Raw genomic sequence first — 27,938 nt, 5'->3', positions numbered from 1 at the left:
TAAAACGATAAAGATCATGGAAGAAAAAATAGGGACAACGTTAGGAGCCCTAATACAAGGCATAAACAGAATACAAAACATTACTAAAAATGATGAAGAGAAACCAGATAACTGCGAGCTCCTAAAAATCAAACACCTATGCTCATCTAAAGATTTCACCAAAAGAGTAAAAAGACCACCTACAGATTGGGAAAGAATTTTCAGCTATGACATCTCCGACCAGCGCCGGATCTCTAAAATCTATGTGATTCTGTTAAAACTCAACCACAAAAAGACAAACAACCCAATCAAAAAGTGGGCAAAGGATATGAACACACACTTCACTAAAGAAGATATTCAGGCAGCTAACAGATACATGAGAAAATGCTCTCGATCATTAGCCATTAGAGAAATGCAAATTAAAACTACGATGAGATTCCATCTCACTCTAACAAGGCTGGCATTAACCCAAAAAACACAAAATAATAAATGTTGGAAAGGCTGTGGAGAGACTAGAACTCTTATACAGTGCTGGTGGGAATGTAAAATGGTACAACCACTTTGGAAATCTATCTGGCGTTTTCTTAAAAAGTTAGAAATAGAACTATCATACAACCCAGAAATCCCACTCCTCGGGATATACCCTAGAGAAATAAGAGCCTTTACACGAACAGATATATGCACACCCATGTTTACTGCAGCTCTGTTTACAATAGCAAAAAGCTGGAAGCAACCAAGGTGTCCATCAATGGATGAATGGTTAAATAAATTGTGGTATATTCACACAATGGAATACTATGCATCAATAAAGAACAGTGACGAATCTGTGAAACATTTCATAACATGGAGGAACCTGGAAGGCATTATGCTGAGTGAAATTAGAGGCAAAAGGACAAATATCGTATAAGACCACTATTATAAGATCTTGAGAAACAGTATAAACTGAGAAGAACACATACTTTTGTGGTTACGAGGGGGGGAGGGAGGGTGGGAGAGGGTTATTTACTGATTAGTTAGTAGATAAGAACTACTTTAGGTGAAGGGAAGGTCAATACTCAATACACGGAAGGTCAGCTCAACTGGACTGGACCAAAAGCAGTTTCCGGGATAAACTGAATGCTTCAAAGGTCAGTGAAGCAAGGGCGGGGTTTTGGGGACTACGGCTTAAGGGGACTTCTAAGTTAATTGGCAAAATAATTGTATTATGAAAACATTCTGCATCCCACTTTGAAATGTGGCATCTGGGGTCTTAAATGCTAACAAGTGGCCATCTAAGATGCATCAATTGGTCTCAACCCACCTGGAGCAAAGGAAAATGAAGAACACCAAGGTCACAGGATAACTATGGGCCCAAGAGACGGAAAGGGCCACGTGAACCAGAGACTTACATCATCCTGAGACCAGAAGAACTAGATGATGCCCGGCCACAATCGATGACTGCCCTGACAGGGAGCACAACAGAGAACCCCTGAGGGAGCAGGAGAACAGTGGGATGCAGATCCCAAATTCTCATAAAAAGACCAGACTTAATGGTCTGACTGAGACTAGAGGAATCCCGGTGGTCATGGTCCCCAAACCTTCTGTTGGCCCAGGACAAGAACCATTCCCGAAGACAACTCATCAGACATGGAACGGACTGGACAAAGGGTAGGAGAGAGATGCTGATGAAGAGTGAGCTACTTGTATCAGGTGGACACTTGAGACTGTGTTGGCACCTCCTGTCTGGAGGGGAGATAGGAGGGTAGAGATGGTTAGAAACTGACAAAATTGTCACGAAAGGAGAGACTGGAAGGAGGGAGCGGGCTGACTCATTAGGGGGAGAGTAAGTGGGAGTATGGAGTAAGGTGTATGTAAGCTTACATGTGACAGACTGACTTGATTTGTAAACTTTCACTTAAAGCACAATAAAAATTATTAAAAAAAAAAAGTGGCTGCAGCAGTATATTGACAAGGAACTGCCAGGAATTCAGGCCAAATTCAGAAGAGGATGTGGAACCAGGGATATCATTGCTGATGTCAGATGGATCCTGGCTGAAAGCAGAGAATACCAGAAGGATGTTTACCTATGTTTTATTGACTATGCAAAGGCATGCAACTGTGTGGACCATAACAAATTATGGGTAACATTGCAAAGAATGGGAATTCCAGAACACTTAATTATGCTTACAAGGAACCTTTACATAGATCAAAAGGCAGCTGTTTGGACAGAACAAGGGGATACCAAGTGGCTTAAAGTCAAGAAAAGTGTGTGTCAGGGTTGTATCCTTTCACCGTACCTATTCAATCCATATGCTGTGCAAATAATCCAAGAAACTGGACTATATGAAGAATGGGGCATCAGGATTGGAGGAAGACTTGTTAACAACCTGCACTATGCAGATGACACAACCTTCCTTGCTGAAAGAGGATTTGAAGCGCTTGCTGATGATGATCAAAGACCACAGCCTTCAGTATGGATTACACCTCAACATAAAGAAAACAAAAATCCTCACAACTGGACCAATAAGCGACATCATGACAAACGGAGAAAAGACTGAAGTTGCCAAGGACTTCATTTTACTTGGACCTATAATCAATGCCTGTGGAAGTGGCAGGCAGTCAAGAGAATCAAAAGACGCATTGCATTGGGTAAATCTGCTGCAAAGGACCTCTTTAAAGCGTCGAAAAGCAAAGATGTCACCTTGAAGACTAAGGCGTGCCTGACCCAAGCTATGGTATTTTCAGTCGCATCATATGTATCTTAAAGCTGGACAATGAATAAGGAAACTGAAGAAGAACTGACACCTTTGAATTGTGGCACTGGCAAAGAATATTGAATATACCATGGACTGCCAAAAGAATGAATAAATCTGTCTTGGAAGAAGTACAACCAGAATGCTCCTTAGAGGCAAAGATGGCAACATTGCATCTTACATACTTTGGTAAGGAGGGATCATCAGTCCCTGGAGAAGGACATCATGATTCCACAGGGTCAGTGGAAAAGAGGAAGACCCTCAATGAGATGTATTGACAAAGTGCCCGCCAAGATGGGCTCAGAGCATAACAATGATTTTCAGGATGGCGCAGGACCAGGCAGTGTTTCATTCAGTTGTGCACAGGGTTGTTATGAGTCCGAACCAACTCAACAGCACCTAACAACAACATGATCTTATACACAGAAAACTCCCAAGAATCCACAAGAAAACTACTGGAACCATAGAATATTTCAGCAAAGTACCAGGATACAAGATAAACATATAAAAATCAGTTGGATTCCTCTACACGAACAAAGAGAACTTCAAAGAAGAAATCACTAAATCAATACCACTTACAATAGCCCCCAAGAAGATAAAATACTTAGAAATAAATCTAACCAGAGACATAAAAGACCCATACAAAGAAAACTACAAGACACTAATGCAAAAACCAAGAGAGACCTACGTAAGTGGAAAAACGTACCTTGTTCATGGATAGGAAGACTCAACACTGCGAAGGCGTCAATTCTACCCAAAGCGATCTACAGATACTATGCAATCCCGATTCAAATTTCAACAACCTTTTTTAATGAGATGGAGAAATAAATCACCAACTTCATATGGAAAGGGAAGAGGCCCTGGATAAGTAAAGCATTACTGAAGAAAAAGTACAAAGTGGGACGCCTCACACTACCTGAGTTTAGAATTTACTATACTGCCGCGGTACTCAAAACAGCCTGGTATTGGTACAACAACAGATACACAGACCAGTGGAACAGGATTGAGAATCCAGATGTAAAACCATTCACCTGTGAGCAGCTCAGATTTGATAAAGGCCCAAAGGCTGTTAAATGAGGAAAAGACAGTCTCTTTAACAAATGGTGCTGGTGAAACTGGATATCCATCTGCACAAAAAATGAAACAAGACCCACACCTCGCACCATGTACAAAAACTAACTCAAAATGGATCGAGGACCTAAATATAAAATCTAAAACGATAAAGATCATGGAAGAAAAAATGGGATAATGGTAGCAGCCCTAATACATGGCATAAACAGAATACAAACTATAACTAACAATGCACAAACACCACAAGAGAAACTAGATAACTGGGAGCTCCTAAAAATCAAACACTTATGCTCATCCAAAGACTTCGCCAAAAGAGTAAAAAGACGACCTACCAGACTGGGAAAAAGTTTCTAGCTACAACAAATCTGATCGGCATCTAATCTCTAAAATCTACAGGATACTGCAAAACCTCTCAACAACAAAAAGACAAACAACCCAATTAAAAAAGGGGCTCAGGATACGAACAGGCACTTCACCAAAAAAGACATTCAGGCAGCAAACAGATACACGAGGAAATACAATCTAATGGATTTAGAGAAATGCAAATCAAAACTACAATGAGATTCCATCTCACCCCAATAAGAATGGCATTAATCCAAACAACACAAAATAATAAATGTTGGAGAGGTTGTGGACAGACTGGAACACTTATACAGTGGGAATGTAAAACGGTACAACCACTTTGGAAATAGGTTTGGCGCTGCCTTAAAAAGCTAGAAATAGAATTACCAATGATCCAACAGTCTCATTCCTTGGAATACATCCTAGAGAAATAAGAACCATCACACGAACAGATATATGCACACCCATGTTCATTGCAGCTGTGTTCACAATAGCAAAGAGATGGAAACAACTTAGGTGCCCATCAACAGATGAATGGGTAAACAAATTATGGTATATTCACACAATGAAATACTGTGCAACGAAAAAGAGCAATGATGAACCCGCAAAACATCTCACAACATGGATCAATCTGGAAGGCATTATGCTGAGTGAAATTAGTCAGTCGCAAAAGGACAAATATTGTGTGAGACCACTATTACAAGAGCTCAAAAGAAAACATTCTTTAATGGTCACAAGGATGGGGGGGAGGGGAATTCACTAACTAGATAGTAGACAAGAATTATTTTAGGTGAAGAGAAGAACAACACAAACACAACTGGACGAAGCTAAAAGCTAACAATTTTCCTGAACACAACCAAACACTTCGAGGGACAAAGTAGCAGGGGCGGGGGTCTGGGGACCATGGTTTCGGGAGATATCTAGGTCAACTGGCACAACAAAGTTTCTTAAGAAAATGTCCTGCATCCCACTTTGGAGTGTGGCGTCTGAGGTCTTAAAAGCTTGTGAGCGGCCTTCTAAGATGCATCAATTCGTCCCAGCCCACCTGGAGCAAAGGAGAATGAAGAACACCAAAGACACAAGGAAAATATTAGCCCAAGAGACAAAAGGGTTATCTAAACCAGAGGCTCCATCAGCCTGAGACCAGAAGAACTAGATGATGCCCAGCGACCACCAATGACTGCCCTGACAGGGAATACAACAAAGAGTCCCTCATAGAGCAGGAGAAAAGTGTGGTGCCAAAGTCAAATTCATGTACAAAGACCAGACTTAATGGTCTGACTGAGACTGGAGGAACCCCAGAAGACATGGCCCTCAGACTCTCTGTTAACCCAGAACTAAAACATTCCCAAAGCCAACTCTTCAGACAAAGATCAGACTGGACTATAAAACATGAAATAATACTCGTGAAGAGTGTGCTTCTTAGTTCAAGGAAATACACAAGACTAAATGGACAGATCCTGTCTGGAAGCAGAATGAGAAGGCAGAAAGGTGTAGGAGCTGGTTAAATGGACATGGGAAACCCAGAGCAAAAAGGCAGAGTGTGCTGTCACATATAGGGACTGCAACTAGGGTCACATAACAATATGTGTGTAAATTTTTGTATGAGAAATTAAATTGAGCTGTAAACTTTCACCTGACGCACAATTTAAAAAAAAAAAATGAGGATGACCACATCAGGTCACAAAATGGAGAATGACTACATCATTGCATAGCTGCCAAATTACATCATTACAAACTGCCAAATTACATCCTTACATAACTGCCAAACCACTGCACATCATGGCCCAGCCAAGCTGACACAAAATCTTAACCATCACAGCCAGCGTTACTCTCACCTCACACCTGGGCATTCGTTACTGTCAGATATTCGTTACTGTCAGGCGTATGTTGTTAATGTGCAAAATGGATTTTTTACTATTGTCGTAAATGCACAATGTTGGATAACATGACAGTTGGTAAGTGAGTAGGTGTATTCTTTTTTTAAAAGGTCCTTTTTTTGATTCACATCTCCCTCCAGCCACCATCTCTGTTTATAGCCTAACTTGTGGAAAGTGGCCTATATTTTTTTCCCGTGTCCACTCCCGCCTCTCAGTCTCAGCCCTCTGCTATATGGTTTCTGTCCCTAAGATGTCATTGAAAGCTACTCTTGCCAGTGCCAATACCCTCCTTTTGCCAAAACTTGAAACCCTTTTCAGTTTTTGTTTTACCTGACCTCTCAGCAGCATCTGATAGTTAACACTGCCTTACCTTAGGGTCAGTGGAAAAATTTGGACCTGTATCAGGCCTCTATTTTCTTGACTACACACCAGGTAATATCTTTTCACTCTCCTATTTAGGTCCCTAGGTGGTGCAAATGGTTTGCACTCAACTACTAACCTAAAGGTTGATTCAAACTCAGTGTCGCTGTGGAAGAAATGCCTGGCCATCTGCTTCTGTAAAGAATGCAGTGAAGAAAACCCGTGGAGCAATTCTACTCTGTAACACATGAGGTTGCCATGAGTCAAAATCAGCTCTACGTTTCTCATGCAATCTCACCCAATCCTAAGGCTTCAATTAAATGCTTTTAACTCCCAAATCCAAATCACCAGCCCACATCTGCCTCAGTGCCCCAAGGGATCAAGAAGCCAATAGATCTCAAATTGAACCTTTCCATCACTCTTGCATCCCACCAAGCTAACGCAGACAGTGTCACCCCGTGGTCTCTGTTTCAGTAATGGAATCAATGTCCTTGGGAAAATATCTGGGCACGAACCTTTACACTTACTTCTACTTCTCAACTTGCCTTCCACCCCCAATATCCAATTCACAGTCTCCCATCTTGCACAAATCAAGAAGCATTCACGTTGTGCTCTGGGGGTGCCCTTCACAAAGACTACAATGCGAAGCGGTACTCCTTGGAGTTATGCCCTGAATGGTGGCCCTAAATCCATCACCAAGTCTTGCCCATTCTACTTCCTAGTATGTCTCCATTTTGATCACTTCTCTCCATTCTCATGGCTAGTACTCTAGTTCAGGCTACTGTAATCTTGTCTTAATTAACCAAAAAGTCTTCTAAACAAGTTTCGCTGCCTCCAGTTGCCATCCGACTGTTCTTCCCATGGTAGCCAAAGTAAACTTATAAAATACAAGTTGATGGTCACTCTCCCACTAAACAATCACTAGGTCCCCAGTATTCTCAGAATAAAGTCCAACTATCCGGTATGCTTTCCTCTCCAGGCATATTTGTTACCGCTACCTAGCTCCCACTCTAAGCTCTAGCAAAATTAAAGTTTCTCAAAACTGTCTTACATTTTCCTATCTGCTATTCCTGTTACTTCCCATGATTCCTTGAAGTTACCCACCATAACTTTTATCACATTCTATTTGCCTGTTTGTGTCCCCTATCCCACTTTCAGCTTTTTGAGGGCAGAAACCATGTTTACTTTGTTCATTTTTGTATTTCCAGTGCCTAGGAAACCCTAGTGGTGTAGTGATTAAGAGCTACAGCTGCTAACCAAAAGGTCGGCAGTTCAAATCCACTAGGCACTCCTTGGAAATCCTGTTCTACCCTGTCCTATAGGGTCACTATGAGTTGGTATTGACTCAACATCAGTGGGTTGGTTTGGTTAGCAGTGCCTGGCACCTTATAAATGCACTCAATAAAGATCTGTAAAGTGATAAATCTATCAATCAAGTTTCATTAACATTAATCACTAAGTTTGTTTTTTTTTTTTTACTATTACCTAAAACAACTCTTAAGATCAAACATGAAACAGGAATTGTAAAAAAGTAAACTGTGCCTTGGTATTGTGTTCAGAAATGCCTTCTGATGATACAGATAAAGGAATTACAGGTTGAGGATAAAATCTTTCTTATATGCATTAACACAAATTATTGAAGTGGTGAAGACCTGGGTTAACCTCATCAATTTGCTGAACTTAGTGTAAAAAAAAGAACAAAAGACTGTGACGAGGCCAATAATGGGGGCATAGCGTTTTCTGTCAACAATACAAAAATGGTGATTTAAATGCTTTCTAATCAACTCGAGGACAATGGGTTTAGTTTTTGGTTTGGTAGCAAGGCAAAAGACACAATTAACAGTGAAGAACTGTGATTTCTAGAAAGACAATCACCTGGCAAAGTACTGCTCTTGTGCTCTCATGTCAGTCACTATGACTGAGCACTGTGAGACAGGCACTGTACTAAATGCTTACATGTATTAGCACATGTAATCTTTCCAAGAACCCTGAAGGCAGGTACTTCTTGTCATTCTAATTTTATGTAAAAGAAAACTGAGGCTTAAAAGGGGTTGAGCAATGTGTCACAAACTAGTTAAGTGGAACAGAATGTACACCCAGGTCATTTGATCCAGAAATAACTCTATTGACCACTATGCTATTTTGTAGTAAGGCAACAATATGATATTCCCTGAAGACTGCACTTTATTCCAACCACTTTTTAAAACTGATGATAATCATTTTAATACTAACAAGATTGACAACAGTAGCTTAGTATATGCTTACTATATATCTGGATCTGTTCCAAACCCATGAAATACACCCATTCCTTTAATCTTTACACTCCTACTACCGATGAGGTGGAAACTATTATTATACACATTCAACAGATTAGGAAATGAAAGCACAGACGGAACCAAAGCCAGAAGGAGCCAGAATTCCACCACTGGGAAGTCTGACTCCAGAATCTTTGCTCTTAATCACCACAGGAAATTGTCTCTGGGAGAAAAACAGGCTAACATTACAAAAATTTTTAAATGCAAATCTAAGGTCAATCTTGAGATGTGCACTCCTTCAGTTCAGTCTCTACACAGGTAATACAACATAAATAAAATTGCAGCTTGGAGTAGTTCAAATAGCTCTGGATTAAGAGTTGAAGAGAGCCTGTTGTGGGCCTGATTTGCTGTTTTTTAGCTGAACAATCATGTACTTACTCCGAGCCTCCTTCTCTGAGCTTAAAAATGGCAGTAAGACTACCTACCCTGACCACAAGTTTCTGCTAAGGATCACAAAAGAATACACAGGCAGTTCCCGAGTCTTTAAGTTGAATTTGTAGTCAAGTCAGAGCAGATGCATACGGTTCTGATTTAGCCTTAGTGTAAGAAAAGGCTTGAAGCCTTTTCAATCATGTGAAAGTTGCACGTGCAACAAGTGAAGGTGATTGTGATAAAGAATTTGTTGCAAGCAGGGGTTAGTTCAATGGTTTCAAAGTGAGAGCAAATTTACGTAACATTAAAGGGCAAGTACAGTTTTCTGATGTTTGTAACCCAGGGACTGACCGTACGTGAAAACCTTTTTGCCTGTAGAATGCTTTCGACGTTTCAACTTCTTACTAATGACTTGAGAAAAATACAACTATGTGCTATATATAAAAGACTAAATTTCATTGCTTGTAATTGTATCATAAGATATTTAGCAATGAATGTTAAATTTTACTCTAATTATCATCATCTCAATAATAAGCTTATTCAAAATAGTTCTACCAGGAACTAAGGAAATAAACCATAAAGCGATATTTACCTATGTTTTATTGACTATGTAAAGGCATTCGACTGTGTGGATCAAAACAAATTATGGATAACACTGCAAAGAATGGAAATTCCAGAACACTTAATTGTGCTCTTGAGGAACCTGTACATAGATCAAGAGGCAGTCATACGAACGGAACGAGGAAACACTGAGGGGTTTAAAATCAGCAAAGGTATGTACCAGGGTTGTATCCTTTCCCATACTTATTCAGTCTGTATGCTGAGCAAATAATCTGAGAAGTTGGACTACATGAAGAAGAATGCAGGATCAGGATTGAAGGACGACTCATGCATAAACCTGTGATAGCAGATGACACAACCTTGCTTGCTGAAAGTGAAGAGGACTCGAAGCACTTACTGATGTAGATCAAAGACTATACCCTTCAGCATGGACTGCACTTCAACATAAAGAAAACAAAAATCCTCACAATGGGACCAATACGCAACATAATAAATGGAAAAAATATAAAGTTGCCAAGGATTGCCTTTTACTTGGATCCACAATTAACGCCCATGGACACAGTAGTCAAGAACCAAAAGATGCACTGCATTGGGCAAATCCTCTGCAAAAGACCTCTTTAAAGTGTTAAAAAAGCAAAGATGTCACTTTGAGGAGTAAGGTGAACTTGCCCCAAGCCATGGTATTTTCAACTGCCTCCTATGCATGGGAAAGCCGGACAATGAATAAGTAAGACTGAAGAATTGATGCCTTTGAATTGTGGTGTTGGCAAAGAATACTGAATACACCATGGACTGCCAGAAGAACAAACAAATCTATCTTGGAAGAAGTACAATCAGAATGCTCCTTAGAAGCAAGGATGGTTAAGACTTCATCTCACGTACTTTGAGGATGTTATCAGGAAGGACCAGCGCCTGGAGAAGGACATCATGCTCAGTAAAGTAGAGGGTCAATGAAAAAGAGGAAGACCCTCAATGAGATGGATTAACACAGTGGCTACAACAATGGGATCAAGCATAACAACAACTGTTTGGACGGCGTAGGACTGGGCAGCATTTTGCTCTGATGTACGTACGGCAGCTGTGAGTCGGAACCAACTCTACAGCCCCTAACAGCAACGACAAGGAAATCATCCTTGTAAATAGATTATGATTATTCTTAAGCAATTTGTAAGCATAATAACATGTACGATGGCAATAAAAATTACCAACATATAAAATAAGGTCTTATATTTGACTGTCTCCTTGATATGGCTAACTATAGGATGTGACCTTACTATTTTTTTTAAACTGGATAGCCCACTGCCACTGAGTCAATTCTGAGACACAGCAACCCAAGTGTCTAAAATTAAGTGATTTTACCAACATTTACAGGATGCCCAAAATATGCTCGGTTGCTACTTTGAACATTTACTCAATAGAATTTCTGATGTGAAATTCAATTAAATTTTTTAAGTATTAAATACTAAGCATCTATGTGCAAAGGGCTGTGCAACATACTGTGCAGAATACAAAGATGAGCAGGATATCATCCCTGCTTTCAAGACACTTAAAGGCCCCCACCTCACATGCAACACATACCCACAAACTACATGCTAATTAAAACCAAAAACCACTTCCATTGAGTCGATTACCAACTCATAGCGCTATGACATGCTAATTACTACTTATAAAGATCTCTACTTTTTTCTACGATTTGCTTTAGGTTACTTGTCTTTAGTTGACACATAACATGGATATCATGAGGAAAAAAACTTACACTAAGATTTAAGGAAGCTGTGACTCTTCAGCTGACCTACTTTAAAAGTGTAGCTAAAGGTCTCCTCTTAATACAAACAGTAAATATCTTGCAACTCAATAATTTTATGTTGGTGGATTGGCCCAATACTAAAAAACTATATAAAGAAACAATATTGTTATGTTCTTAAGTCCTCTATACAAAATAATTTATTCGTATGCTAATATAGCAGCCTTTCCATGTAGTTACAAAAATTCATGAAAATATAAAAATAATCACATTTGTGGGGCAGTGAAGGCTATGCAAATTAAACATTTAAAATTACTTATAAAATGCCAATTCTCACATATAAACATTATTTATATATTTTATTTTCACAAAAAGATTTATAAATAGTTCACTTGAGTACATTTCTCACTGGTGAAATCACAATCCACTCTATACTTATGTCCAAAGATAGTCCTTTTTTAAAAAAGCAAAACACTTTATTTTCAGTAGAAAAAACAATTTACATATGAAAGTCGAAGACAATAATTTCAGTAAAAATGGAAATCAACCACCGTATCTTTTCTTGAGCTCTTCAACAGACTTATCTTTCAATCCTGATTTGTCTATGTGATTGAACAATACATGTGCAACTGAAAAAAAAAAAAATTCATTTTAATCTCCATTTTTAAACTAAGGAAAACAAGCAAATACAAAGTGGTACTCTAACCTGTAAAGTAAGAACTTTTTACATTTTAAAGGGATAATCATTAGAATTATTTATAAATTCTAATTCAGATATTTAAAAGCCAACATTAGAATGGAATATTACACAGCAATCCAATGACGTTTCTTACCAGAATATTTTGCTTTAGAAGTATAAAATTTCCCCTACATCCTGAGTGACATTAATTTTACAGACTGAATTTAACTCATTCTATGCTACTTCAAAAATTTTGCCCTGTGTAACAAATGTACTTTTAATATTTTTATTTCAATTAACTTTTTAATTGGCTTTAAACCTTGAACTTAAATTTTATTTTAAAAGAAAATTCTATTGCTACCATAAACTGAAAATTAGCAATAGTATCTACACAATCCCATGTTTGATGGCCTGGTGATACATATTTTTATGATATGTCATAAAATATATATTAAAAGTTATGAAAAGGTTTGTCTAGGAATAATATAAAATCATCTTTCATACCACTGACTGGTCCATAGTCAACATTCTGGAAAATACTGTTATAGTTCATAGGTTTTTCAACATTAAAACTAGCTAAGAGTTTTTACTAATAATGACTATAGTAAAAGATAACAATAGCTGATACTTACTGAATGCTTAGTTATATGCCAGGAACCATTCTAAGCGCTTTCCATGTTTAACTTACAGTGGTGACACAATGGTAGGCCAGTATGAAAACCTAACTCATATTCTTCTGCATACACCTGGAACTTACCCATTACAGTGGCCAGAAAGTCATTCATTCACTCAATACTTTTATACTCAGAACTTATCATGCACTAAGCACTGTCCTAGCTCTGGGAATACTAGTCAACAAGGTGGGCAAAATCCTTGCTCTCATGGAGCTTGCATTCCTATTAGGGAGAGAGAAATAACAGATAAACAAATACATGAACACTGTTACCTAGTCAGGTGCTATGAAAACAAGGCAAAGTAAGAAGACAGATGGTGATGGGAGAAGAGGCTGGCAGTTATTTTCACTAGGGGTGGTAAGGAGAGGAGGCTGAAGTGGTGACAAGGAAAAACAGAATGAAGTGAGGAAGCAATGAGGGAAGATATTCTAAACTAAGGGAACAACCAAACGCAAAGCCCCTGAAGCCAAAACAGTCAGGCAGTTTGGAATACTAACAAAATAAGGCCAGTGTGGAGGGGCAGAGTGAGCCAAAAAAGTGGTTAGAAGTCAGAGTACTAGTAGGAAGTAGTATTTCTCAGGGATTTTGGGGAATGTTTTTCCTTAACTAAGATAAAGCAGAAACTTCTTTAGGTTTAAACCCTATTTAAAAAATCTCTAAATTACATGTCCACTTCCCTAAGTACAATGTAAAGAATATCTTTCTTAATGATTCAGAATCACTCACTCAATCACTCTTATATTCTAATGATTTTTCTCTTTTTCCTGTATACCCGAAACTCTGAGTAACTGAAGTTTCTGCATAGTTTGGTTTTACTTAAATTACACTTACCCAAAACTGACTCTTTAAGCCAAACACCAATATGAAGATAAACAAAAGACATATTTCTTCTGGCCCACCACTCTTCCTGGCTTGACTCTACGATTCAGCCACATGCACTGCCTGTAACATGTTGAGCTCAGTCTGCTCTTTACTGCCCTGCAACTCATTCCCTCAGTCTAAAACTCCACAACCCTCCTTCACCTAAGTGACTCCCGCTCTTTGAGGTTTCGATTTCAGATTTCTGCTCTTCCTTGAGGTTTCGATTTCAGTCAGGCTAGCTCAAGGAAGTTAACTATGACCTCTCAGAATGCGTAAGAGCTCTCCGATTGTCGAAGTGATTGCTGGTTTTATCCGAGGTTTCCATTTCAATCAGGCTAACTCAAGGAAGTTAACTATGGTCTCTCAGAATGAGTTAGACCTCCCCAACAACCCCGCCCTATTATATGCTCCTGTGGCAGGGACTCATTTCATGTTCCAACTCAACCATTACGCTATCACTGCATTTTCAAGTAGAAAAGCACAAGCTATGGAGTCAGACTGCCTCAGTTCAAATTCTGGGTCTGACTTCCTACCTATGTGACCTTGCGCAAGTTCCTTAACTTCTCTGTACCTCAGTTTCCCCATTTGTAAAACAAGGAGGATAATAATAGTACCTATACCTCATAATACTGTTGTCAGGATTTAAAAAATTAATTTTAATTAGAACACCTGTACATAGTAACATTCAAAAAGTATTTGCTACAATTCATTGAATAAATAAAGGAACATGCAAGAATAATGAGACATGGAAAAGCTTTCTGTCAGAGATTAAATTGCACTCCCCAAAGAGATATGCTGAAGTCCTAACGCTTGGCACCTGTGAGCATGACCTTACTTGGAAACAGGGTCTTTGAAATTGTGATAAGTTAACATGAGGTCTTGCTACAACAGGGTGAGTCCTAATCCAGGATGAATGGTGTCCTTATGAGACAAGGGCCTTAGAGATAACAGAGGGAAGATGGCCATGTGAAGACAGAGGCAGAGACTTGGAGTGATACAAGTATAAGCTCACGAATGCCACGGATCATCGGCCATCACCAGAAGTTAGGAGAGAAGCACGGCATAGATTCTCCCTAGAGCCCTCAGAAGGAATCAACACCAACATCCTGATTTTGGACTCCTAGCCTCCAGAACTGTGAGACAGTATGTCTCTGTCCTTATAAGCCACCTAATTTGTGGCACTTTGTTACAGCAGCTCTAGGAAACTAATAAACTTCCTTTCTTGGAACTTACTTTTTTTTTCAGGTTCTGACATAAACATCACTGCCATATCAAACCTTTTCAGTTCAGAAAGTCTCTGTAAGATTTCAAAGATGAGTGATGGGTTCTCTTTCCTGAAATAATCCAAATATAAACAATTAAAGGTAGCTTATTTAATTCTCTTTACCATTACATTTCTAATTATGTATAAATAAGGTAAACAGTTATAACCTTTTTTTCTTAGAGACTGCCTATATTTTAAGTTCCCAAATAAAGATATTTATCAAGTCAATTGAAGAATTTATAATATTCTTAAATGAGGGTTTAGCAAAGAAGTTACTAATCTGCTATTATACTTGTCACTTTCATACCCCACCTTTCTCTACAAAAAAAATTTAAACGCCCTTTTTCCTCCCACTTAACCATTTCCCTTTGTTTGCATTTCTTCACAACTTCTGCAACAATAAAATCGACTAGAAAGCTAACGTTGCTACATACAAGACATTTTAACATGATACCAAAGGTAATACACATTTCTCAAATCCCTGGAAATAGCATAGCATTACGATATAAGAGTATAACTAAAAAATTTCAACTTACTCAATGTAAAAGTCATGCAGAATTTTAATGATCTGATTGAATACATCTGGATCTAGATTTTTCTGGAACAACTTAGGATACAAGGATGGTTCAATTTGCTTGGGAGAAATATAAAGAGTTAGAAAATTAAATTATGGAAACATTCGCGTATCAAAATTAATTATGTAGTAATTACTTAGGTAAAAATAGTAAAGAATTACTATCGTACAACAACGTTAGTACTTTACGAATAATAATGGAGTCACACTAAAATTCAAGCAGGATAAAAGAATGAAAGCAAGATAATCACTCTGTTCAAGCCAGACAAAAATCTCATGAACAGAAGAGATGTACACCACCTTAAGAGGGACAGGGGGCTTGAGTCAGCTCCCAAAGAGCAATAAAAATAACCAGAAGTTAAAAAAAAAAAAAGAACATAACTACCTTTGGAAGTAGTTATACACTACATAATTATAAGGAATTATGACTATCATTACACTTAAAAAAGACAATACTAATCCACTATTTGCTAAATTTCCTATGATTTGATTCTTTTTCTTAGAGCAAATAAAGCTCATTTTCAGGAGAATGACTGTCTAAATATTGGAAGCACTGCTTAGCACACAGAAGATACTCAATGTATTTTAGCTTCCCTTCCCCATTTCAAAGGATGAAGGATTAAATTAAGCTTAAATTATTATAGATGAAATTAGATTAAGTTATTTTAGACAACAGAATTTAACACAGAACATATTTCTCAAGGAGACCATTGAGGTTCCCTGGTTGCAAACCATAAAAACGCTCTGGCTGGGGTGATGTATGTGTTAGGCAAGGGATAAAAGCATCTTACAGTCATACAAAAGCAAATACAGCACTATCGCTATACCAAAACCAAACCCACAGCCATCAAGTCAATTCTGACTCAGTCTATAGGGCAGAGCAGAACTGCCCCATAGGGCTTCCAAGGCTGTCATCACATCTTTCTCCCACTATTATTATATAGTTGACAAAAAAAAAAGTTGTTTGACCTTCTCCTTACAATGTAACTACTAATGTCCTCACTCTTACCTTTAAATACTGATACAGCATATCTGGAGAACTTTTCAGTTGTCTGAAATCAGATTCAAGCTGGAATGAGTTCGCAGGAACTGGAGGAAGAACAGTTGTAATAAACTGAGCAGGTGCTTTTTCTACCTCTGTGGAGATCTTCTCACTGAAAGACTGACATACATCTTGTTTCAAACTGGCTTGAGGTCTAAAAATATTTCAGAGGCATTAGTCAAACAATCAGAAAATAATCACAAATAGTCAAAGCTCATACAAGGAAACAATACAGATTTTAAAACTTTTCTGACTTTATTAATATTATATCACCTATTTACATTCAGGAAACCCTGGCGGCGTAGTGTTAAGTGCTATGGCTGCTAATCAAAGGGTCAGCACAGTTCAAATCCGCCAGGGGCTCCTTGGAAACTCTATGGGGCAGTTCTACTCTGTCCTATAGGGTCGCTATGAGTCGGAATCAACTCGACAGCACTGGGTTTGGTTTGGGTTTGATTTACATTCTACAAGTAGAAAACTCTTTCACCACTCTTTGGCAAAACAGATTATGCCTTTGCAAACTTCCACATGCTGGCTATGTAATAAGAACTATCCTCATGGGTTGGGCGACAGCTAGGCCGTCTCTTGGGCACACCATTTCTATATGCTGCATTACTACATCACATATACTCACGACTCAGCCTTTCAGAAATCTGAATTCACAATTTCAAGGAAGACATTCCAAGAAGAAAGAAATGCTTTCTTCCCCCTTAAAAAAGAGCTGCCCATCGAGTGCCTTCCCACAATTCACATGCTTTAATTAGAACTACTGCTAACGTTCAAAGTAAAAGAAAAAGCAAACTTTTAATTAATTTTATTTAATTGCTAGGTACAGTTAAAAGGTCTTTTAAGAGAAAATGCAAGAATACACAAATGGGAAAAGGAGGGTCGCACAACTTGAAGAATGTGATGTACATGTAGAAATTGTTGAATTGTGTATGTTCTGCTGTGTGTTCTTTCAACAACAAAAATAAATTTAAAAAATATATGAATAAAGTTTCAACATCCAAAAATAAACCTAATTAGCCTATATCCTCCCTCTATATTCTCATCATTAAAGAAATGCACATGACTACTTTTAAAAATTCCAAACAAATAAATTTTAATGGCTGGAATAATTGTAAGGCCAGTCTACCTTTTTATGAAACTTTCTTTTAAAAATTAAAATTATTTTGATGAATTAAAAAGTGAAACATATATGCTAAAGTCCTAAAAAAGGAAATGAATGGAACCAATTTGTTCAAGACACTGATTCCTAAGTCCCCATTATGGTAAAGGAAGAGTGACATAGGGCTGGTCATCCTTAAGCAAAATCTCTCTCACCTTAAATATGAATAAAAAAGAGAAACTAGAACTTGAAGTTGGGCAGTTCAAAAAATGATAGTGATGAGTAAAAACCCTAAGTTTATCAGTAATATCAACTTTCTAGTAGACTCATCCCATTCTAGATGATCATCAAAGAGGAATAGTTCTACTCACTGCAGGGCTGAAGTATTACTGATTTCTTCTATTTTCAAAACTTTTGCTCTTGGAATATCACTTGTGGGCAAAAGGTCATCCTGGCTGGAATTCTTCTTACTCGCAGTGCCTGTGGCTGCTATTGCATTTGCTGGGTTAGGAGGATTACTCTCTGGAGCAGCAGCAGTAGTGATATCTGGCACATCAATTGTCTCTATCAAGTTACCGGTTTCTTCAATAACAACCTTCTTCAGTGGCTTCTAAAACAATTAAAAGTCAATTCTTTAAATCAACATGTTAAAGGGTTCATATATAAGGGTCACAAGTTAAAAGATTCCAGTGTTCTCACAGTCACTATCCCAGTTATAAGTAAATTCAATTTGGTGGATAGAAAGACTTAGCTGTCATAGTCTGTCTAAGAATACCAAGAGTAAAAAGTCACGCATAGCATCTACCCTCAAGAGTCTAAATGGGAAGAGAGATGTGTATATATGAATAATTACAAAGCAATGGGACATATACAATAAAAGGTGAAAACACAGAATGTTAAGAGAGCACAGAAAAGGGAAGATAAACATCAGCATCGGGGAAGCCCTCCCAGAAAAAGCACTAGACAATAGCAATGTGGAAGGGTAAGGCATGGGCAGTGAAAAGGGAAAAAGACCAGTGGGGCTGGCGCAAGAGGAGCAGTGGTGGGAGACAAAGCCTGAAAGCTTACAAAGGGATTTGTGTGTCATGTCAAGAAGCCTGGATTTTATCCCGAAGACCATAAACCAGGAAAAAAAAAAAACGGCCAATAACAGCAGTATGGTAGGCCAACTGGAGGTAAGCAGAACAAGCCCAGGAGATAGCCTGCATTGTGTATGACACAGACTAACATTAGAACTCTGAACGTGTAGCAGCTGGATAAAAACAGTCCAGGACCAAAGATTTATCAAATACTGTTCACAAGATTGTTAAGAGTTTTTGAAAAGTTTTCGTAGAATTTTTGAGGAAACATAATGGTTTTTCAATTTAATACAGAAAAAAAAAAATGGCATTCACTATTCAGTCACTGAAGCCCTGGTGGCCCACTGGTTAAGAACCTGGCTGCTAACCAAAAGGTTGGCAGTCTGAATCTACCAGCTATGCCCTGGAAGCCCTATGGGGCAGTTTTACTCTGTCCTATAGGGTCCCTATGAGTCAGAACCAACTTGATGGCAACAGGTTTATTTCAATCATTTCAAATGTCAAATATTTTCGATTTCTTCATAAATGTATATACAGACTCTTTCATTTTTAACAAAATATACCAGTATCTTTAACTCTATTATTATACCACACAAACAGAAATGACACTCAGGGAGCTATCGTTCCACAGGGGTACTGAAAATCAAACAGCTAAAGAAAACCTCCTTCCAAAACTTGCAAAATATTGGTAATAGCTGCAGTTACATGACAAAATGGGAACTCTTTTTTTCTACTCTGTATATTTTTGAAGTTTAAATTTTAAAAACACAGGAACTTTCTTCAATATACTCCAAGGGTTCATTCCAACAGTACACTTGAATTATACATGAGAAAGTTGTACAGAAACTTTTGACATATACACTAAATTCAATGTCAAAAAATCAGACATTCTATTAACACAGCTAAGATTTAAGGCAAAAATTGAGTATTACTGGACAAATGAACAAATTAAAAAGCTATTAGCAAATTTGTTACCAGAGTCCTTTCGGCAGCTCTAAATGGCAATCACGTTAAGGCCTTTACTTTGTTGAGAACTACCATCAGCAATTGTTTTCTATCAAGATACTGAGAATGAACACATATTAGGGTTTTACCTAAAACTATAAATTCTGACAGGCAGTAGTTACAGAACTAAATCAAAGTGGCCCCATTTAAAACTAAATTCCTCATTGACAACAGATGTGTAAACATGATCCTAATTAATGAATTTCTTAAGAGACAGTCTCTGTTAAGTGTAGACTAGTGGGTACTAAGTGGCTGAGGGCCACTGATGATAGTTAGGTGGGACTGGAGGGGTGGGAGGTACTGGTAAAACACAAAAGATATCATTATAAAAAGGATTTAAAAAATTCAAAAGCCTCAACTCTCTTTTAAAAATTAAGACTCAGAAACATAAAATTTTATTTAGCTCTGTATTATGAGCATATGAGAATAATGAACATAAACAGGAAGAGAAAGAAAGAACAGAACCAAGTAAAAAGATCAAGTTCTGACATGGAGAGACAGAAAAATGAAAATAAAATAAAAGCAGAGGAAAATGTATCAGAAAAAAACTTTAACTGACCACCACTCTAACCAAGAATCCCAGACCCCAACTGATGTACATCTCTGCTCTCCTGCCTCAACCCAATCACACTCTCTAGAGGTTTGTTTCCAAGCTGTCAGCCCTTGCAGTATAGATGACAGCCTCTCACTTGAGTAAATTACCCTAGCCCTCTCCCCACTTCCTGTGGCCTTCCTTTTTTACCTGACCACACTCTCTAGTGACCAGGTGGTCTCACAAATATGTTACCGAAAAAGAAACTAATATTTGTTCCACCTGAAATTGCCTTAACATTTAAGGATGTTATTTTCTTTGATCCAAACTAACCTGTGAGTTATTCTCAACTTAAGGAGAAAAGCTGAGGAACATACAGGGGTTAGGTAACTTGCCAAAGATTTCAAAGCTTATAAAGTGGCAAGTTTCCAAGGCATTAGGCCAAACAACCTGCCTTCTATTTTTTTTAAATAATGCTCACATGTTTATCACGGAGACCTATTACACAAAAAGAGCAATTTTAATTTTTTTCCTTTCCCACTAAGACACTGATTTTATTTGTGTTGGAACATATTACAGAATGGTTTATTCCCAGGTAAATGCTCTCATTTCATAGAGGTGTTTTGTTTTGTTCTGAGATATCGTCACAAAAGATTTAAATTCACACTTCATTTTCACAACTACTGGTATAAATTGTTTTTTCAACTAAAGGAGAAAAGAACCTGATGATGCTTCAGGTATATTAACCATGGGACATTACATATACAGATAATTTGATTTACGACATGTAATTACAGACAGAAAAGTCTGACAAAGGCTTTTTTAAACTTCAGAATTAATTTTTGTGAGAAAGTCTTACTTAGATGTAAAACTATAAATCCCACATTTAACTGAACATTTAGTTAGTCAGCTTTACTGAAAAGAACAGAATAATAGCAAATGAATGTCATGTATAAAAATGAATATAACGTATGAAAGCAACTAGATTTTATGCCTGGTGCATGAAAACCAGTGTTGTTCAAAAAAAAAAAAAAAAAAATTTTAAGAATAAGGTCACAAAAAGAACACTGGAAGAAGTATTAAATTAAACCAAAAACAGAATCATGGTTCTCTATGTCACCTACCTCAAATATGACTTGGCAAAACACAAACTTTGTTTTGCCTCACTCTGTTCCTTTGTAAAAGGAGGATAAAAATACCTGCCCTGACTTCCCTATAAAAGTGTTATTTCTACCAAAGCATCATCCATGCGTAACAGTTACTTCTAGGGGGCAGGGAGAAGATCATGATCAGTGAGGGGCACACAAGAAGATTTTGGGAGGCGGATGCCATTCAATTTTCTGACCCGGTTGGTGGTTTCATGGGTGTTCACGTTTCAATTATTCTTTAAATCTTATGTCTTAAGTACTTTTCTGTATGTATTTTTTATTTCATTATTTACATACGAAATAATTACGTAAACGTTAAAAATTACAATAGAGTCACATCATACATATATTTGACTGAAATGAACTGAACTGTAAAGGTTCAGCAAAAACCAAACTGCTAAATTCGTGCCAGGTACTTTCTGTTCCAATATTGCAGAATAAAACTGGCTTTGTTGGACTTTTTTTTTAACGAGAAATAGTAGGCTATACCCAAAATAACACACACTGTATTTTTTAAGGGTAATTTTACCTACACTAGATTTTTGCCTTAGGTGCTAATTTTAGATCTAACCCCCTACAAGATGCAAAGCTATTATAATACAAACTCAGCCTCAGAAAAGAATGGAAATAAAAATACTGAGTTACTGTAAAATATAAAAATGTCTCAGATTCCTTTAATATCAGAAAAATATGTAGAAATATTTAAATTTATAATGTTAAACTAAAACAGTCACTTAAAAAGTTACCCCAGAGCTCTTAACAGCTGAATTTTCCCCTGTTCTATTCTGTCCTAGGCAGTATTTTTAAAGGTTCTAAAAATGGCCTTAGCAATTCAACGGTCTGTTTCCAAATATTAATAACACTGATATTTCAATGGCAAGGAAAAAATGAAAAAAAAGGTGCAATACTTACAGCTGATCCAAGATGAGGTGGATTTTCAATGGGTTTTATCACGTTTTGCCTTTGTGTAGAATCAAGGAAGACTTCATCCCAGTGTCCTTTCTCAATTAACTCCTTCAAAATAAATTCGGAATCATGACTATCAAAATATTCTCAAGTTAATTATGTAACAAATAAATGTGTTAATATTTCAGGAAGTAAACCAATAGTTTAGTGAAAAGAATACATTACCTTTTTAATTTTGCAAAGTTCAGTTACTGCTTGCTTATTTCCAGGTTCCAGAAGTAAAACAGTTTCAAAATCTAAAGTGAATTTTTAAAAAATATAATAAAGTAATGAAAATACTTTATGGAATTCAAGATATGATATTGGCTCTTCCAACCTGGTGCAAACTGACTCCAGGCACCATTGCCTATGTCTCTAAAATAGATCTTAAATTCACTAGATCTTAAGTTCACGCACTTCTCCCCATCTTTACTATAATCACTCTGGTTTAATCGCATTACCTCTCATCTAGTTACTGCAATCGCATTCTAACTGGTTCCCTACACCCAGACCTCACTACTCCTAACCCCTCCAAAACCATTCTTCACACTGCAGTTAAGGTGACCATCAACAAAGGTAAATCAAATAGCGACACTCTCCTACATTAAAAAAAAAAAAAATTGCTTTCCACTACCTTTATGGTGCAGTGGTTAAGAACTTGACTACTAACCAAAAGGTCTGCAGTTCGCATCCACCAGCCACTCCTTGGAAACCCTATGGGGCTGTTCTACTCTGGACTATCGGGTCACTAAGAGTCAGAATTGACTCGATGGCAATGGATTTTGGTACCCTTAGAATAACGAGCTCTGGTGACACAGTGGTTAAGCGCTCGGCTGCTAACCAAAAGGTCAGCAGTTTAAACCCACCCCAGAGGCTCTGCAGGAGAAAGACCTGGCGATCTGCCCCTGTAAAGATTACAGCCTAGTAAACACTATGGGGCAGTTCTACCCTATTCTATGGAGTTGCTATGAGTCAGGATCAACTAGACAGCAACGAACAACAACTCTCAGAATAATATCCAAACTCCTTAACATTGTGTGGTGAACATTTGTTGTTTTTTACTGCTCAACATTCCTTCCTCTTCTTCTTCTAGGAAAAGAACCTCTAATTCCTTTGAGAAACTACCCTACGCCCCAAGTCTATGTGGTTCTGCCAATCACAGTACCCCACCCCAGCCACACAGTGAACATATGATCCAGGTCTGACCAGACAAGAGTTTTCCATTCTCTGGCCACAGCTGACTGGCTCAGAAAAGGGAACATGATTGTTTCAAGCCAAACTAACCAGAGACCTTTCCCAAGATTTTGTATAAGGAAAGTGGGAAGCTCTCTTCTTACTTGGAGTGCTGAGCCTTAAGAATACTATCTCAAAGCTGCCAGTAACAATGTCTGCCACTACACTGGATAAGACTGAGAGAGTAACACCAACAAACTAAGAGAGGTCAAGATGAAAAATAAGGAATCAGAAATTTGAGTGAGTTCTGGGATCCAGGTTTTCCTAAGGATGGCTCCACATCTAGCTCTCCATGATTTGGTTAAGTGAATTAATAAACTCCCCTTTGCTTAACCTACCTTGAGTGTTTCCAACACTCCTAACCAGAAGTGGTTCCTTAATAACACACAAAACCAATAAAACAGTTACCATTGAGTCAACTCCAACTCATGGTGACCCCTTGTGCATCAGAGTAGAACTGCGCTCCACTGGGTTTTTAATGGCTGATTTTTTGGAAGATCGCCAGGCCTTTCTTCCAAGGTACCTGAGTAGACTTGAACCTCAACCTTTCAGTTAGCAGCTGATCATGTTAGCCGTTTGCACCCCCAGGGAGTCCTATATAACCAATAAGGGCTACGTAACCTGGCCCCCGCCTACTTCTCAACCTTCTTCTCTTAAGACCCCCAGTCTTTCTTGTTATGATCCAGCTACACTGGCTTTCTTTTAGCTCTTTCAACATGCTATACTGGATTGAACAGTGTCCCCCCAAAATTTATGCCCATCTGGAGCCTTAGAATGTGGCCTTATCTAGAAGTAGCATTTTACAGATATAATTAAGATAAAGTCAACTTGGGTTAGGGTGGCCCCTAAATCCAATGACTGGTATCCTTATAAGACCATGTGGAGACACACACACACACAGGAAGGCCATGTGATGATGGAGGCAGAGATTGGCGTGATACTGCCACAAGCCAAGGAATGCCAAGGATTGCCGGCAACCATCAGAAGCTAGAGAAAAGCAAAGAATTCTTCCCCAGAGTCTTGAGAGAAAGCATAGCTCTGCTGACACCTTGATTTTGACTTGGAGCCTCCAGAACTGTGAGAGAATAAATTTCTGTTTTTTAAGGCACCCAATTTATGGAACTTTGTTACAGCAGCCCTAGGAAACTAATACACGCACCAAGCTTTTTTTTTTTTACCTCGGGTTCTTCTCAATCCTGAGAAGGTCTGATTAAATATCACCACTTCAGAGAGCCCTTCTCTCCCAATCTAAAATAGGATGTCCTATCCCAACACCAACCGGGGGGTAGCGGCAGGGAGTTCAGAAAAAAATATTTAAGGAAGTAACGGCCAGAAATTTTCCAAATTTGATAAAAACTTTAAACTCAGAAAATCACAAGGCCTCCAAAAAATACACTACAAAGAAAACCACATCAAGGTACATCATAACCAAACTGCTGAAATATCAGTGAGAAAGAGAAAATCTTAAAAGTAAACAACAATAAAAGACATTACACACAAGAGAAGATGTAAGAACACTCACTAGTTTTTCATTAGAAACAATAAAGCCAGAAAAAAATGGAATATCTTTAAAGTGCTGAAAGAAAAAGGATGTCAACCTACAATTTTATATTTAGTGAAAATATCCTTCAAAAGTGAAGGCAAAATAAAGATATTTTCAGATAAAAATTGAGAGAATCTGTCACCACAGAGCTGCACTATAGGGAATGTTAAAGGACTTCAGATTAAAAAAAAATACCATGTGGTAACTCACATCTTCATGAAGGAATGAAAAGCCCCAGAAGTGGTAAATAGATGGGTATTAAAGGTTTCTTTTCTCATTTTGAAAATTTCTTTAAAAGATAGTTAATCCCTAAAGCAAAAATAATAACAATGTATTGCTACGGGCTTTATAACACAAGTAGAAATACCTTGTTTGGCTTCACTTAGCTTTCCCAAAAATGTTCTTGCAGTTCCTCTTCTGGCAAAAGCTTTAGAATATGAGCCATCTAATAAAATAGCTTGCGTGCAGTCTTTTTCAGCTTCTTCATATCTATCGAACATAAAATTACCAAATACAAAAAATGAAGCTTATAGAAAAACTTCTTCATAAACTGAGTTTCTACTTTAAAATAAAAAAAAATACATACATATAATTTCAATTACCAACTCCCAAATCTTTGTTTGAGGGGAAGGACCATTTTTTTATTTTTCATTGTTACCAAAACTGGGAATTATGTGGTAAAAACAGATAAGGTTCCAGATTAAGGGAAAGTCAGGAAACAGTCCATTAGAAGGACAGAATTAATGATGGTAATATAGGAGTAGAACAGATAAAAGAATATCGCTGCTGGCAGCCTAGTTCCGTTTCAGCCCTCAATTTGCACAGACGCTAGGTTAACAATTTTAACTCACATTACTTTTCTAATAAAACTTCCTTAACCTTTACCCATAGCATATTTACCCTAAGGAAAAACAAACAGTGTTGCCGTCAAGTTGATTCTGATTCATAGCGACCCTATAGGACGGAGCAGAACTGTCCCTTGGGTTTCCAAAGCTGAAATCTTTACAGAAGCAGACTGCCACATCTTTCTCCCACAGAATGGCTGGTGGGTTCGAACTTCAGTCAAGCGCTTAACTAACTGCACTCACTACCAGGGCTCCTTGAGAAAAAACAACCCACACAAAATTTAGGACTCAGTATGTCTGTGACGGGAGTCTCTGCATGGCACACATGGTTAAGCACTGGACTACTAACTGAAAGGCTGGCGATTCAAACCCACCCAGGCGTACCTCAGAACTAAGTCCTGGTGATCTGCTTCCAAAAGGGCACAGCCTCGCAAACTCTATAGAGCAGTTCTACTCTGTACACGTGGGGTCACCACAAGTCAAAATCAACAGCAACTAACAACATGCATGTGACAGCATATCATCTGACACTTTTCATAAATGCTACTCAGCCAGGTAGCCGGCAATCATTCAGATGGACTGGGTACTGCTCTATAACAGAGACTGAAGGAAAAGAGCTAAAACTAAAACAATAACAACTTGAGACATTCCAATGTATTAAAACATCCTTAATGAATTATGATTAATTTATTAGGAGTGATAGTGATAGTGCATTATGAAAATACTCTTTTCTCCAGGGATTAAATGTCACAATGTCTGTTATTTGCTTTAAAACAATTCAGAAAAAAAAAAAGTGGAAACAAATGACAAGGTAAGTCTTATTAAAACTAAATGATAGAAAATGGGCTTTATTTTACCGTATCTTTACGAAAATAATGCACACCTTCGACGTTTGTTTGCCAACTGCACCCTCTGCCCCCAGGTATTTTTGTAAGCACGCTTTGCTAATTTTTTTTACAGCAACATGTAAAGGGTATGGTTGAGCAAACAAACATGGAAGGCCTGCATTATTTGTGTAAAATACAGTATATGACTTTAACAAAAGCTAGAAAAGTTTCCTAATAAGACTTAAAATATACATATATCCTGTGATTACCTTCTCCTCAGTGCCAAAATGAATGCCCTCTGTTACAGATTGAACTGTGTCTCCCAAAATGTGTGTCATAATCCCCAGCATTGTGTGATTGTCTACCATTTTGCGATCTGATGTGATTTTCCTATGTGTTGTAAATCCTACCTCCATGATGTTAATGAGGCAGGATTAGAGGCAGTTATATTAATGAGGCAGGACTCAATCTACAGGATTAGGTTGTATTTTGAGTCAATCTCTTTCAAGATATAAAAGAGAGAAGCTAGCAGGGAAGCAGAGAAGATAGGATCCTCATGCCACCAAGAAAGCAGCACTGGGAACAGAGAACGTCCTTTGGACCCAGGGTTCTTGCACTGAGAAGCTCCTAGACCAGCGGAAGATTGATGACCAGGATCTTTCCCCAGAACTGACATAGAGAGAAAGCCTTCCCCTAGAACTGGTACCCTGAATTAAGATTTCTAGCCTCCAAGACTATGAGAGAATGAATTTGTTTGTTAAAGCCATCCACTTGTGGTGTGTGTTATAGCAACACTAGATAACTAAGACACCTTCCTATCCTCAAAACAAGGCCTCGTATGAACAAAATGAAATTTCTACTGAACTTAATCATCCTTCAACTTTTTAATTAACTTTTCAGTAAGAATATTTCTGTATGTACACACGTGTGTGTGTGTTCATTCCCCTACCAATGTATTTTCTACTTGACTAATTACATAATTTTCCAATTCAAAATACCTGCATGGCCCCCACAATGTTCAGGATAAAGAGAGTCAGGGTCGTGCCTCCTATCTGCCACTGATCCATGCATTAACAGCCATAATACAGACCACAGGCACCTCCCCGGAGTATCATGAACTTCCCCACTCCTAAGCCTGTAACTTCCACTGGAACGGTCAACCAGTTTTCTCACCCCACTAACTCATACCATTCCTTCTTTAGATCTCAGTTCAGTCTACACTC

The 27,938-nt window shown here is 38.0% G+C and overlaps 1 protein-coding gene across 2 annotated transcripts in view; it reads right to left on the bottom strand.

Moving 5' to 3' along the window:
* Positions 1 to 11,700: 11,700 nt before the first annotated feature.
* The window catches only part of RPAP3 (RNA polymerase II associated protein 3), a 36,230-nt gene continuing 19,992 nt past the window's right edge, over positions 11,701 to 27,938 (bottom strand). For both annotated transcript variants that reach the window (XM_003405735.4, XM_010596090.3), the window contains exons 10-17: positions 25,411 to 25,532; positions 22,454 to 22,524; positions 22,235 to 22,336; positions 17,930 to 18,168; positions 16,418 to 16,604; positions 15,371 to 15,468; positions 14,804 to 14,904; positions 11,701 to 11,985 (exon numbers count right to left, since the gene is read on the bottom strand). In XM_003405735.4, the coding sequence (XP_003405783.1) occupies positions 11,900 to 11,985; positions 14,804 to 14,904; positions 15,371 to 15,468; positions 16,418 to 16,604; positions 17,930 to 18,168; positions 22,235 to 22,336; positions 22,454 to 22,524; positions 25,411 to 25,532 (1,006 nt within the window). In that variant the 3' untranslated portion in view covers positions 11,701 to 11,899. The remainder of the gene's footprint in view (positions 11,986 to 14,803; positions 14,905 to 15,370; positions 15,469 to 16,417; positions 16,605 to 17,929; positions 18,169 to 22,234; positions 22,337 to 22,453; positions 22,525 to 25,410; positions 25,533 to 27,938) is intronic.

This window comes from Loxodonta africana, chromosome 4, assembly GCF_030014295.1.
Source record: "Loxodonta africana isolate mLoxAfr1 chromosome 4, mLoxAfr1.hap2, whole genome shotgun sequence".
Lineage (NCBI taxonomy): Eukaryota > Metazoa > Chordata > Mammalia > Proboscidea > Elephantidae > Loxodonta > Loxodonta africana.
This window is presented reverse-complemented; position numbering and strand designations above follow the sequence as displayed.